This window comes from Electrona antarctica (assembly GCF_951216825.1).
Source record: "Electrona antarctica genome assembly, chromosome: 20".
Taxonomy (NCBI): domain Eukaryota; kingdom Metazoa; phylum Chordata; class Actinopteri; order Myctophiformes; family Myctophidae; genus Electrona; species Electrona antarctica.
Window position 1 is genome coordinate 39,882,881 of NC_136801.1, and position 15,925 is coordinate 39,898,805.

General features: G+C 44.7%; 2 protein-coding genes across 2 annotated transcripts; both read right to left on the minus strand.

Annotated features, from left to right (window-relative positions):
* Window positions 1-887: 887 nt before the first annotated feature.
* Window positions 888-2,195, minus strand: LOC306913045 (equilibrative nucleoside transporter 1-like; the record flags this gene model as incomplete). Its single annotated transcript, XM_079489554.1, has 1 exon — window positions 888-2,195. One exon carries the CDS (start codon window positions 2,193-2,195, stop codon window positions 888-890), a length of 1,308 nt encoding a protein of 435 aa, XP_079345680.1.
* Window positions 2,196-7,771: 5,576 nt separating this feature from the next.
* Window positions 7,772-13,607, minus strand: LOC306913329 (uncharacterized protein; the record flags this gene model as incomplete). Its single annotated transcript, XM_079489916.1, has 3 exons — window positions 7,772-9,084; window positions 10,680-10,698; window positions 12,309-13,607. 3 exons carry the CDS (start codon window positions 13,605-13,607, stop codon window positions 7,772-7,774), a joined length of 2,631 nt encoding a protein of 876 aa, XP_079346042.1.
* Between the last annotated feature and the right edge of the window lie 2,318 nt (window positions 13,608-15,925).

A 15,925-nucleotide genomic window follows, 5' to 3' on the forward strand; every position in this document is an offset into this window, starting at 1 on the left:
CTAAGGGTTTAAGGTTTGAGGTCAGATGTAGAGTTGCTGACCAGCTCCATATATGCATATCTAGGTGATGATCCAGTCTTCTCCATGTATTGTTATCCATATGGTGGCGTGACGTGTCACAAGGCGTAGACTTGATGTCACGAGGGGTACCCATATATGGAGACGTGATGTCATGAAGCGTGACCATATATGGAGGCGTGGGTGACGGACGGACGGACGATGCAGGTTTTCATAGTAAATGGGACCTGGGGTCGCAATTTACCAATTAAGAGTTTCTTTAAAATTATTGTATTGGTTAAAAGGTCAATTGCTTTCCGTCTGTTAGAAAAGTAGGCTACTGTATTTGAAGGCCCTAGTAGAAGATACTGGTTCTGTTCAGAAGTAGCCAAGTAGGGATGTCCCGATCACATCTTTTTGCTCCCGATCCGATTCCGAGCATTTCATTTTGAGACATATACCGATACCGATCTTTCCCGATCCGATCTTTATATTTTTATATAACACTTATGCCATATCACAATAGCAATGATCCTAATGTATCTCACTCTAGTCTAGTCTGTTGTGTTGCCTTTCAATTATTGAAAGGCAAAATGTGACTATACATTGTGTTTTTGAAAAGAAATAATGATGTATTGGTTAATTAGAGTGAATACAGTTCTACAGATTATAGAACCGAAGTCAAGTTAAAACTCTTAAAGAGTATCTCTTTCATTCAGAGAGAGTACTACAGACACCTATGCCATCATGCATAGCGGGGGTTGCATTTCCTTTGTTTTCATCATAGGTGTCTTCCTCTGAGTGTGAGTGTGAATATATGTTAGTTTAGGTCCGTGGCTCAAATGGAAAATAAATAATGGACCATATGAAAAGGGTTGACAACCACTGTTCTAGATCATGGCTCTGAAGGCAAAGGAGATCGCTGCACCCAGCACCAGTCCCAGGGCCAGGAAGAAGACCATAATGGCGCCTGCTGTCTCTGCCTCGTACCGTGCAACCTTCCTTGGTGCAAGGCACATGCACAGGCTCTCCATGTATCCACTGGAGAGAGCGAAGAGGATCATGAAGAGGATGTACCAGGAGTCGTGGCTGAACAACACGGGCAGGTGGTGACGAGGCTGCACGTTACACAGCATGAACAGAGGCACGAAGACCACCCGCATGCCCACCAGGATGGGCAGCCAGGTGATACGGTCTGCACCCGGCCACATACAGACCGCCGGCAGGCTCCTCCCAAGGGTGTCCATCACGTTGAAGAGCAGGAAACATGAGACGGGGATGAAGTAGGTGTTCCAGGATCCTCCTTCCTCGGCTATCGTGGACTTGCCGCCCACCGTGACGGCTGGGAACATTCCAATGGTAATAGTGTAGTTTAAAGTCGCAGAGATGGCGATCACCCAGATCTGTTTCACGACAGTAACCACATTAACAACTGGCTTGTCCTCTTTGGTCAGACTGAACACGACAACTGACTTCTTGTCCTGACAAGAGGAGGTCCTGGGTTGGTCGCTCTCTGTGTAGAAATGGAAAAATTCCATGCTGGGCAGCGCAAGGTAAGAGAGGTTGGCCAGTAGGATGACAACGCAGCCTGTGAGAAAGAAGCCAAAGGCACTGTCCCGCTGAGATGAGGCAGTGGCCAGGGAACAGATCATGGAGACGGCAGCCACGATGCCGGCCAGCCCTTGGCCACTCACCATGGGCGTGGTGTAAGACACAGGAAACAGCCCTGCCAGTCCGAACAGGCTGCCCTGGAAAATGCCAACGGCGGAACCCGCGCAGAAGATTATGACGAGGGTGAGGCAGAAGAAGGGCACCGGCACCACCTCCACCTTCACCAGCACGGCGTTCAACAGCAAGGACACCAGGATGATCGACAGACTTCCCGACATTCGCAGCTTCTGGGGAATCCTCTGGTGGATGAAGGAGTTGAGGCAGGTGAAGATGAGCTGGGGCACCATGGCAGTCAGTGTCATTGCGTTGCTGAAGATGGACTGCAGCGCGTTCTGTGTGTTGTTCCTTCTCACCACGGTCCCATTGACTGCACCGATGCCATCGACGGCCGGGTACTTCAAGCGACTGGTGAAGTACATTGTTGCTGTAAAGAAAAAATTCACTGGCAAAGTATTTCCCAGGCCCAAGATGAAGAAAATGATCCAGACTCCATGATATTTATCGCTCGGTGTGTCGGTGGCCGTCATGACATCTGGAAGTTGTTAACAAGGAGTGCTATGTGAGCCTCGATCACTTCCAACGCTTGTTTGTTTAACCTATTTTGACACGCGCGCACACACACACACACACACACACACACACACACACACACACACACACACACACCTGCACACACACACGTGGGTAAACGTTTACCCAAGAGCAGGGACGCGGAAAGGTAGAGAAACTGTGCATACAATCTATAAAAACTCAGCAACAAAACTTTGGAAACTTAACTTTGGTCCATTGTTTCCTCCACTTTAATAATGCCAATTGGTATTGTATTTTTATAATTTTAATGATTAGTCACTTTTACCACAAGGTATAGCTTGTAAGGATTGTGCATTCGTGGGATGAGCAACACAGTTTAACGTGTTTGTAGTGCCTCCAAATAATTTACCAAAATAGCCAATGGTTAGTATTCACCCTTTACATTGAGTTGTTTAGTGGATTGGATGATTGCACTCTCACACAGTAATAAGGTAAAATAACAAAAACACATATATTGGCCATTTTAACACATGGGATCGATATGGGATCGCCACAGGTTCCAGAATCTCATCCCGACATCTCACTGCACTGAGATTGCCTTCAATGATGACAAGTTCTGTCTTGCCTGTGACTGAGAGAGATACTTCCCCATACCAAGCTGTTGTAGCTGCGTATGGATCTTCCAGACGCTACTGAGTTACCTAACACTGAGTGTAAAATGAATAAAGTGTAAAAATGGCCAATATGTAGGGAGGGAGCTTGATAACCGATACCCGGAAAAAACCCTTAAAAAAGCATATTGAGTACTCATTATCAATACGTTTTGGGCTTATCAAGCCTGCTGTCGGGCATAGCGGCCCATGACGTCATGTTTAAACAATCAAGACCAGGCAATCAAGAAATAAATGTAATCATCCATGCTGGCACAAACATGTTGGTCTAAAAGTGTATTGATATCTGCCAACCAGCGCTGTCTGGGTAAACAAAATTACACTTTTAAAGTGAACAGTACACATACCAGTAAGACACCCTGAGGGCGAGAAGCGACGAGGTCAGATGAACATTTGGAATGACTTCTGTACTGGCCATATATGGAGCGTGTCTTGAGTGTACAGGGTTTGATGAGCTCAGATCAACATATCAGAACAGGAAGGATGGGTGGGGAAGGATCAACATATGGAATGTCAGAACAGGTCAGCTCCATATATGGAGATCTAAGGGTTTAATGACCTAAGGTGACGATCCAGTCTTCTCCATGTATCGTTATCCATATGGTGGCGTGACGTGTCACAAGGCGTAGACTTGATGTCACGAGGCGTACCCATATATGGAGACATGATGTCATGAAGCGTGACCATATATGGAGGCGTGGGTGACGGACGGACAATGCAGGTTTTCATAGTAAATGGGACCTGCGGTCGCAATTTACCAATTAACAGTTTCTTTAATATTATTGTATTGGTTAAAAGGTCAATTGCTTTCCGTCTGTTAGAAAAGTAGGCTACTGTATTTGAAGGCCCTAGTAGAAGATACTGGTTCTGTTCAGAAGTAGCCAAGTAGGGATGTCCCGATCACATCTTTTTGCTCCCGATCCGATTCCGAGCATTTAATTTTGAGACATATACCGATACCGATATTTCCCGATCCGATCTTTATATTTTTGAGTGGTGTAAACCACTCCTACAACTGGCTTTGCTAGTTTACGTGTCTGTCCGTACCAAAAAAAATCACACCCGTATGAACTGAGTGGTGTAAGGTCTTATATAGCCTGATCAGCTCTGATCCGACGTCATGTCTGACGTAATGAAATCACACCCGGGTGAACTGGGTGACCGTAGCAACCATGCTCATTTTTTACGAACAGACAGACAGACAGACAGACAGACACGTAAACTAACAAAGCCAGTCGTAGGAGTGGTTTACACCACTCAAAAATGAGCATGGTTGCTATGGTCACCCAGTTTACATGGGTGTGATTTCATTACGTCAGACATTACGTCAGACCACAGCTGATCAGTCTATATAATACCTTACACCACTCAGTTCACACGGGTGTGATTTTTATATAACACTTATGCCATCCTAATGTATCTCACTCTAGTCTAGTCTGTTGTGTTGCCTTTCAATTATTGAAAGGCAAAATGTGACTATACTTTTATTAGAATGACATTGTGTTTTTGAATAAAAAGAATGATGTATTGGTTAATTAGAGTGAATACAGTTCTACAGCTTATAGAGCTGAAGTCAAGTTAAAACTCTTAAAGAGTATCTCTCTCATTCAGAGAGAGTACTACAGACACCTATGCCATCATGCATAGCGGGGGTTGCATTTCCTTTGTTTTCATCATATGTGTCTTCCACGCCTCTGAGTGTGACTAGTCTTTGTTTGATGATCTCTGACTGGGACCAGAAGGAAAACAACTAGCATAAACACAACAGTTTTCACAAAATCTCATTGCTTTACATCTTTCTTTGAGAAAGATAATTTAGACAATTAAAAATACGATAGTTTCTCCCCGATTCCGATATTTTGAAAATCATGTGATCGGAGTCGATTTCCGATCACCCAATCCGATCAGGACAACCCTATTCAGAAGTTATTGTCTCCACAAAATAATAGAAAATACTTGATAGTGGGCTCGATAAGAACCCGTCTCGATAAGCTTGATTGATTGATTGATTGAAGAATTTATTAACAGTTTGCAGAATTACAGTACATTTCAAGCACAAACTCAATACAAAGGCTGTTAACTGTGAGTGGACGACCCAATTAAGCATTACACTTGTTTCCAATAGGGTCCACCATGTTCAAATCATCAAAACATTTAGAGACGTACAAATAGACACTTCTATAGACAGAACAGGAATTCATCATAAAGGAGGTAAAAAGGGAAAAGAAATATATACAGTGAGGGGAAAAAAGGGGGGGGCGGGGGGGGGGGATTCAGATTTTACGGGGGCCAGTTTCGAATTGCAGCCATCCGTAGGTGCCCTTTGAGAGCGGTTTTGAAGGAGTCAAGGGATTCGCATGTCTTAATGAGAGTTGGTAGGGCGTTCCACATTTTGGTGGCATAGGAGCGAAAATAATTTAGTCCCTTGTTTGTGCCGAATCTGGGTTGTACATGGTTCGTTGCACTCCCTCAGGTGTTGTGGGTGTGGACTTCGTTAACATTAAGGAAGTATCTAGACAGGTACATGGGTATCTTGGTGGTGTATCGAATCTTGTGGACCAGACCCATTGCAAGATGCTGTACTCTGTCGTCGACCCTAAGCCATTCCAGCCTGTCGAAGTGGGCAGGGGTGAGGTGGGTTCGGGGGCTAGATCAAGTAGGAGCCTGACCAGTTTGTTTTGGGAAGTCTGGAGCCTGGTTTTAAGGGCCTTTGAGGTGCTGTGGTACCAGGAGGTGCATGCATAGTCAAAGAAACCCTGTACAAGGGCTCCTGTTAAGGTCTTCAAGGTGTTTTTGTTGACCAGTGAGGAGATCCTGTAGAGGAATCTTGTTCTATGGTTGACTTTTTTGATTACGTTGGTGGCCATTTTATCACCGGAAAGATTAGCCTCCAGGATGGAACCTAGGTAGGTAATTTCATCTTTACGTGTGATAACATTGTCACCCACTCTAACCAAGAAGCCATTTGCCTTGCTGAGATTACTAATAGAGCCAAAGAGAATGGATTCAGTTTTTCCCAGGTGTAAAGATAGTTTGTTATCAGCGAGCCAGGTGCAGATTCTACCGAGTTCAGAGCTGAGGGCATTTTCAACCTGCAGTTTGTCCCTGTCCGAGACCAGCAGTGCTGAGTCATCTGCGAACATGAACAGGTTGCAGTCACAGGCTGAAGTCATGTCGTTTACATATATTAGGAACAGTAGAGGCCCTAGTATGCTTCCTTGTGGAACGCCACAGCTCACTGGGAGGGGGGGGGACAGTGTTCCGTTCACTTCCACCATCTGTTCTCTCCCCTCCAGGTAGGATTGCATCCAGCTCACTGATGTGCTATCGAAACCAATTGCTTTTAGCTTGTTAACCAGTATGGAGTGGTTCACGGTGTCAAAAGCCTTTTGGAGGTCCAGCATGACCATGCCGCAGTATTTGCCAGCGTCCACCTCTTGTTTGATGTGGTCGCTCAAATAGAGAAGGCATGTGTCAGTGGAGTGGGATGTTCTGAAGCCAGATTGGAACTCGTACAATAATTTATTAGTGGCAAGATACTTTTCAACCTGTTCATAGACTATTTTTTCCATCACTTTCGAGATGGAACTAAGAATAGAAATAGGGCGGTAGTTGCCGGGGTCTAATTTACTCCCTTTCTTGTGCAATAAGGTTACGATAAGGTTATCAATGATCCCTACTTACGGGTCCATTTGATTTAAGTTTTACGCTCTCAAGAGTTAAATTATTGTTTAACATCTGCGTTACCTAATTTACAAGAAGTCTACACACAATTAGAGAATGTAGAAGAATTGAACGTTTGCCTGTTATCTCTCCTATGGTACCACGACCATTTCCTGTACTTTTTGCAGATGATACTAATTTATTTATTTCACATACTGATTTCTCAGCTCTAATGGCAAAGGCTAATCACGATCTTGAAAATATTTCAAAATGGTTTAAATTAAACAAATTATCACTGAACATAAAAAAAATCCGTAGTCTGGTTAATCAAAACTGTCTCCCAACTCTTTATTATAGCTTAATTTATCCATATCTTATATATTGCAATATCAATATCACCCCTACTTATAATACTCATCTTCACAAACTCCAAAGATTCTGCAGGATTGCCACATACAGTGATTGGTCTGCTCATTCTGCCCCTCAATATTTTACCAATCTTTAATTTAAATACATACCAAACCTGTAACTTTATTTATATATATAAGTATTGTTCCAGCCAGTTTAATTTCCTTTGCCATGTAAAGACTTTTTCCAGTTCAACAGTGATGTGCACCACTTCAATACGAGACGGGCAAATCATTTACATCTCCCAAAGCTCCTTACTGGTCTGTGTCAGTTCTCCATCAGATACATGGGGGCCCAGCTATGGAACACCTATACAGCAATCTCATCAAATTCTACTTCATTAAATAAATTCAAACGTAAGTTTAGGACCCACTTAATTGACCAGATCACTTAATTATATATATATTTTTTTGTATCATCTCTTCTTTTCTCTAATCATGTAGAAGATAACCAAGAATTCTAATCATGTTCTTGTTGTTTTTTTTGTTTTGTTCTTGTTTTATATACTGCAATCATGTTTTCTGGATATTCTATATCTCTTGTACAATGTTTCATTTACATAGGTAGAGGCCTCGTATAAGCCCCTTGGGCTTTTTTGCCTCAGCCTAGCACTTTACCCTTCTTATATTTATATGTTCACTGTGTTTTTTTTTATACTGTGCTGAATAAATAAATACAAATAAATACAAATACAAATACCACATCAATACAGCATGCAATTGTGAACAAAATCTTATCCAACGATAACAATTGGGCTCATCAAATAGTGGTCCGTGGCTCAAATGGAAAATAAATAATGGACCATATGAAAAGGGTTGACAACCACTGTTCTAGATCATGGCTCTGAAGGCAAAGGAGATCGCTGCACCCAGCACCAGTCCCAGGGCCAGGAAGAAGACCATAATGGCGCCTGCTGTCTCTGCCTCGTACCGTGCAACCTTCCTTGGTGCAAGGCACAAGCAAAGGCTCTCCATGTATCCACTGGAGAGAGCGAAGAGGATCATGAAGAGGATGTACCAGGAGTCGTGGCTGAACAACACGGGCAGGTGGTGACGAGGCTGCACGTTACACAGCATGAACAGAGGCACGAAGACCACCCGCATGCCCACCAGGATGGGCAGCCAGGTGATACGGTCTGCACCCGGCCACATACAGACCGCCGGCAGGCTCTTCCCAGCGGTGTCCATCACGTTGAAGAGCAGGAAACATGAGACGGGGATGAAGTAGGTGTTCCAGGATCCTCCTTCCTCGGCTATCGTGGACTTGCCGCCCACCGTGACGGCTGGGAACATTCCAATGGTAATAGTGTAGTTTAAAGTCGCAGAGATGGCGATCACCCAGATCTGTTTCACGACAGTAACCACATTAACAACTGGCTTGTCCTCTTTGGTCAGACTGAACACGACAACTGACTTCTTGTCCTGACAAGAGGAGGTCCTGGGTTGGTCGCTCTCTGTGTAGAAATGGAAAAATTCCATGCTGGGCAGCGCAAGGTAAGAGAGGTTGGCCAGTAGGATGACAACGCAGCCTGTGAGAAAGAAGCCAAAGGCACTGTCCCGCTGAGATGAGGCAGTGGCCAGGGAACAGATCATGGAGACGGCAGCCATGATGCCGGCCAGCCCTTGGCCACTCACCATGGGCGTGGTGTAAGACACAGGAAACAGCCCTGCCAGTCCGAACAGGCTGCCCTGGAAAATGCCAACGGCGGAACCCGCGCAGAAGATTATGACGAGGGTGAGGCAGAAGAAGGGCACCGGCACCACCTCCACCTTCACCAGCACGGCGTTCAACAGCAAGGACACCAGGATGATCGACAGACTTCCCGACATTCGCAGCTTCTGGGGAATCCTCTGGTGGATGAAGGAGTTGAGGCAGGTGAAGATGAGCTGGGGCACCATGACAGTCAGTGTCATTGCGTTGCTGAAGATGGACTGCAGCGCGTTCTGTGTGTTGTTCCTTCTCACCACGGTCCCATTGACTGCACCGATGCCATCGACGGCCGGGTACTTCAAGCGACTGGTGAAGTACGTTGTTGCTGTAAAGAAAAAATGCACTGGCAAAGTATTTCCCAGGCCCAAGATGAAGAAAATGATCCAGACTCCATGATATTTATCGCTCGGTGTGTCGGTGGCCGTCATGACATCTGCAAGTTGTATGAGCCTGTGTGTGTGTGTGAGCCTCGATCACTTCCAACGCACAAACACACACACACACACACACACACACACACACACACACACACACACACACACACACACACACACACACACACACACACACACACACACACACACACACACATGTAACATGTACTGTAATGTTATGTAATGTAATGTAAACATGTAATGTTTACCCAAGAGCATGGAAGCAAAAAGGTAGAGAAACTGTGCATACAATCTATAAAAACACACACACGCACACACACACCTAGTGAAATCTAAAATTGTGAACAGGCCGGCCCAGTGAAGTTTCTTGGGCCTACAGCAATGGGTGTGGGTGTTTCTGTGTGTGTGTGTGTGTGTGTGCCTGTGGGGGGGGGGGGGGGGGGGTATTTAGTTTCCATTTAGTTTTCGGTAGTAAAAAAGGTAGTCGATGAACATTTTTCGTCTTAGTTTTAGTCGACAAAATCAACACTGCACCATCGGGGTCGAAGGAGAGTGGGGGGAGGGATAGGGAATGTGACCTCATGATAAGGCGGCCAGTACAACAGCCTGGTAGGAGGGAATTTAACAGACCAGACGACAACATGTCAGCGGGAAGATTCGGCCCGAGGTCACGCTAGGGGTCAAGGTGGACCCTCTGCGAGACACTACCACAGACAAGGGGAGTTTTGAGGAAGAAAGCGCCAAGAACCAACCATGGTGTGGGGATAAATCCACGAGCTCTAGACACTAGAGGACCATGGTGTGGGGATAAATCCACGAGCTCTAGACACTAGAGAACCATGGTGTGGGGATAAATCCACGAGCTCTAGACACTAGAGGACCATGGTGTGGGGATAAATCCACGAGCTCTAGACACTAGAGAACCATGGTGTGGGGATAAATCCACGAGCTCTAGACACTAGAGGACCATGGTGTGGGGATAAATCCACGAGCTCTAGACACTAGAGAACCATGGTGTGGGGATAAATCCACGAGCTCTAGACACTAGAGAACCATGGTGTGGGGATAAATCCACGAGCTCTAGACACTAGAGAACCATGGTGTGGGGATAAATCCACGAGCTCTAGACACTAGAGAACCATGGTGTGGGGATAAATCCACGAGCTCTAGACACTAGAGAACCATGGTGTGGGGATAAATCCACGAGCTCTAGACACTAGAGAACCATGATGTGGGGATAAATCCACGAGCTCTAGACACTAGAGAACGATGATGTGGGGATAAATCCACGAGCTCTAGACACTAGAGAACCATGGTGTGGGGATAAATCCACCAGCTCTAGACACTAGAGCTTGAGACTTGTGCTGATAAGAAAATGCCAAACGGAGAAGACTGCGGTTTAGTGGTGATAATGACATTGTTGGATGTGTTAATGTTGTGTTAATTTCCTTTATGTTGTTTTTTTTGGGGAAACCCATTCATTGTTTGTGTATTTACTATGAGAAACTGTGTTTTGAATTGAACCAAGCTATGACGGGGGGGGGGGGGGGGGGGAATAGAATCAACAAACTCACATTTTCTTTCAGTAATAGTAAATTAGAAAGTTGTCTGGCTGGCCTATTTTTACCTCAACCTGGCCCTTCAAAGTCTCTCTGGAGGAGAGGCATATCATTTCACCCGCCTCCTGCACACCATAGCCAGAACAACACTGCTATTATAGCTTGACGTTTCATTTTACTATGGTTACAGTTTACTGTTTCATTTTCTTCAATTGATTTCATTAAGAGAACAACTTGTATTGGAAAGTCAGTTTTGTCTAAGCTGAGATTCAAAGGTGGACAGAGTACTATAGTATGGGTCCCAGTAGGTCCCAGTATTTGAGTAAAAGTGCAAACAAACTTGTACAAATGTACTTAACTACACGTAAAAGTACAAATAAAAAACTTGTACAACAAACTTGGGAAAAAAGTACAAGTAAAGTACAAATCCTCAGAATTTGTAATTAAGTACAGTAGGCTACTCAAGTACATTTACTCAGTTACTGTCCACCTCTGGAAATGATACAATGTTAGTATTAAATTATTTTCTTTTTCACATAATGGTTTACAAGTTATAGTGTTAAAAAGGGATGTTTATTTTCACCTCCCGTTTGACTAAGTAAATAGTAGGTGTTTGAGTAGTATCTGTGTGTATGTCGACTTAACCCATTTTGGGCGGGAACCCCTTTTGGTGTTTTACCCCCTCAGGCCGGGAACCCATTTTGGGGTTCTGTACAGTGCAGTATTCAAAAATGTAAAATTTTTGTTGCTGCTATATAAATATTTGAAGTTTTTCAGAAAACTTAGGTCAGGATTTAGAGGCGTTTTTAGGCCTCAGGCCTAAATTAAAGGACCACTTCACCACTTTTAATTTTCTCTTCATATAATTGGTCCTTCATGATAAAACACCCCCCAAAAAAATCTACTTAGTGTGTGTCTCATTGGAGGGCTGTGGGCAGTTCAGAAACCCATCCACCAGTGACATCATCATTAGGCAGATTTGGTTTTGAACAAGATTCTTTGAAAAAAATATTTAGATTTTTATTATCGTGAGAACGATGGCTTCCATTATCGCGTTGCAACTTTCCAGGAATAGAAAGCTTGCAGTTTCTATTAGCTTGGATTCCCCATCGATGATGTCACTGGTGGACGGGTTTCTGAACTGCCAACAGCCCTCCCATGAGACACAGACAGAGTAGGAAGAAAATGTGGCATTTTATCATGAACATTACTGAGGACCAATTATATGAAGGTAGGTTGAAAAGTGGTGAAGTGGTCCTTTAATAATAAAGGGAAGGCATTTCAGATGACATTATATAAGTATGTTAAAGGTGTTAAATGATTACAAGGGAAGGGAAATAAAAAAACAACCATCACAGTGTTGGTTTGGATCTTTTAAATCAAGATATAGGAATGCAGGGAGGGAAATAAACTGGAGTTAATCTTAAGGTGAAATCAAGGGAGGCTTAACACCTATATGTGTTTTTAGTGCGGAAGACCGCAAGGCAGGGCCTGAGAGATATCAATCAGCATAAAAGTTGACAGTTAGGATTCTGAGTAAGAGTATTTAACATCATGTTGGAAGGAGAAGACAGACAAAATATTATCCAACGATAACAAAATATCTGTTAGTTTTGGGCTCATCAAATGGTGGTCCGCGTGGCTCAAATGCTGAATAAATAATGATATGAAAAAGGTTGAAGACCACTGTTCTAGATCATGGCTCTGAAGGCGAAGGAGATCGCTGCACCCAGCACCAGTCCCAGGGCCAGGAAGAAGACCATAATGGCGCCTGCTGTCTCTGCCTCATGCCGTGCAACCTTCCTGGGTCCAAAGCACAAGCACAGGCTATTCATGTATCCACTGGAGAGAGCGAAGAGGATCATGAAGAGGATGTACCAGGAGTCGTGGCTGAACAACACGGGCAGGTGGTGACGAGGCTGCACGTTACACAGCATGAACAGAGGCACGAAGACCACCCGCATGCCCACCAGGATGGGCAGCCAGGTGATACGGTCTGCACCCGGCCACATACAGACCGCCGGCAGGCTCCTCCCAAGGGTGTCCATCACGTTGAAGAGCAGGAAACATGAGACGGGGATGAAGTAGGTGTTCCAGGCTCCTCCTTCCTCGGCTATCGTGGACTTGACGCCCACCGTGACGGCTGGGAACACTCCAAGGGTAATGGTGAAGTTTAAAGTCTCAGACACTGCGATCACCCAGATCTGTTTCACGACGGCAACCACAGAAACAACTGGCTTGTCCTCCTCTTCGGTCAGACTGAACGCGACAACTGACTTGTTCTCCTGACCAGAGGTGGTCCTGGGTCGGTTGCTCTCTGTGTAGAACTGGAAAAATGCCATGCTGGGCAGTGCAAGGTAGGAGAGGTTGGCCAGTAGGGTGACAACGCAGCCTGTCAGGAAGAAGCCAAAGGCACTGTCCCGCTGAGATGAGGCAGTGGCCAGGGAACAGATCATGGAGACGGCAGCCACGATGCCGGCCAGCCCTTGGCCACTCACCATGGGCGTGGTGTAAGACACAGGAAACAGCCCTGCCAGTCCGAACAGGCTGCCCTGGAAAATGGCAGAGGAGGACTCGGTGCAGAGAATTTCGACGAGGGTGAGGCAGAAGAAGGGCACCGGCGCCACCTCCACCTTCACCAGCACTGTGGTCAACAGCAAGACCACCAGGATGATCGACAGACTGCCCGAGATTCGCAGCTTCTGGGGAATCTTCTGGTGGATGAAGGAGTTGAGGCAGGTGAAGATGAGCATGGGCACCATGGCAGTCAGTGTCATGGCGTTGCTGAAGATGGACTGCAGCGCGTTCTGTGTGTTGTTCCCTCTCACTGCGGTCCCATTGACTGCACCGATGCCATCGACGGCCGGGTACTTCAACCGGCTGATGAAGTACATTGTTGCTGTCACGAAAAAATTCCATGGCAAAACAGTTCCCAGGCCCAAGATGAAGAAAATGATCCAGACTGCGTGATATTTATCGCATGGTGTGTCGGTGGCCGTCATGACATCTGGAAGTTGTTAACAAGGAGTGCTATGTGAGCCTCGATCACTTCCAACGCTTATTTGTTTAACCTATTTTGACACGCACGCACGCACGCACGCACGCACGCACACACACACACACACACACACCCACACACACACACACACACACACACACACACACACACACACACACACACACACACACACACACACACACACACACACACACACACACGTGGGTAAACATGTAATGTTTACCCAAGAGCAGGGAAGCGAAAAGGTAGAGAAACTGTGCATACAATCTATAAAAACTCAGCAACAAAATTTCGGAAACTTAACTTTGGTCCATTGTTTCCTCCACTTTAATAATGCAAATTGGTATTGTATTTTATATCATTTTAATGACTTTTACCACAAGGTATAGCTTGTAAGGATTGTGCATTCGTGGGATGAGCAACACAGTTTAACGTGTGGGTAGCGCCTCCAAATAATTTACCAAAATGGCTAATGTTTGGTATTCACCCTTGCTTTGAGTTGCTTAGTGGATTGGATGATTGCACTCTCACACAGTAATAAGGTAAAAATCACACCTGTGTGAACTGAGTGGTGTAAGGTCTTGTATAGACTGATCAGCTGTGGTCTGACGTAATGTCTGACGTAATGAAATCACACCCGTGTGAACTGGGTGACCATAGCAACCGTGGTCATTTTTTGTGCACAGACAGACAGACAGACAGACTAACAAAGCCAGTTGTAGGAGTGGTTTACAAAAACAAAAAAACATATAGCCTATTGGCCATTTTAACACTTTATTAATTTCACACTTTATTGGAACTAACTCATCAGTAGCAGGTCCAAACGCAGCCGCAACAGCTTGGCACCTCCTCCTCATGCTGGTCACCAACCTAGCCACATTTTGCTGTGGGATGGCATGCCATTCCTCAACCAGGTGTTGTTGCAAGTCAGCCAATGTGGTTCTGTTTGTCACTCTAGCATGTACTCAACCTAAGGTGATCCACAAGTGTTCAATTGGGAGGGGGCTGGACTCACGGCATTCCATTCCATCCGTTGGATTATTTTGTTTCACAACTGATTCTGACAGGACATTAGGTCTACTAGCCAGGATAGAAAATCTACCCTAAACTGCTCACTGCTAATACCCTAAATTTACCTTAATCCAAGATGGCCCCATTGATAACCTAAGGCAATATTTTCTAAATTTCATTATGCTTTAAGTAGCATGTGACGTGTCAAACTAGGGGTTTTTCATGATTCTGAATCCATTCCAAGCATTCATTTGGCATGAAAAACACTCCTTGGACTTAATTTGGCCATAGCCACTTACCTAAATGTCCCCAAAATGTGCTGACCTCATCACATTTGTGATGACGGCTGTGGCCGTTTTTAGCCCATGGAGTGATTTTTGTGCAAAACTAATGCTTGGAATGGATTCAGAAATGACAGAATCATGAAAACTCCCTAGTTTGACACGTCACATGATATTTAAAGCATAATGACATTTAGAAAATATTGCCTTATAATAGGTTATCAATAGGGCCATCTTGGATTAAGGCAAATTTAGGGTATTAGCAGTGAGCAGATTAGGGTAGATTTTTTATCCTGGCTAGTAGACCTAGGGCTCCATTTTCGTCACCGCTAAACCCCTTAGCCTATCCCTAAACTTCTTTGCCTTTTTTTTACTATTTTGCATATTTGCATTTTTTAATACTTAAAATGGTCAGTCTACAAGCTCACAACATGGCAATGTAGATTGGCTAGTTGAACTATTCAAAAATGTTTTGCAAAATAGTAAAAAAAAAAAAGGCAAAGAAGTTTAGGGGTAAGGGATTTAGCGGTGAATAAAATGGAGCCCCTAATGTCCTGTCAGAATCAGTTGAGAAACAAAATAATCCAATTTTGTCCAACCTCTGCCATTTAATTATTGGACTCCCAAATTCTGGAGGTACTCTGATAATCCTGGCTCGGTGGGGGCGAGCGTTGTCACCCTGTATTCTTTGGTCCCAGATTCTGAAGATATGGGATCGATATGGGATCGCCACGGGTTCCAGAATCTCATCCCGATATCTCACTGCATTGAGATTGTCTTCAATGATGACAAGTTCTGTCTTGCCTGTGACTGAGAGAGATACTTCCCCATACCAAGCTGTTGTAGCTGCGTAATAGTGCGTATGGATCTTCCAGACGCTACTGAGTTACCTAACACTGAGTGTAAAATTAATAAAGTGTAAAAATGGCCAATATGTAGGGAGGGAGCTTGATAACCGATACCCGGAAAAAACCCTTAAAAAAGCATATTGAGTACTCATTATCAATAC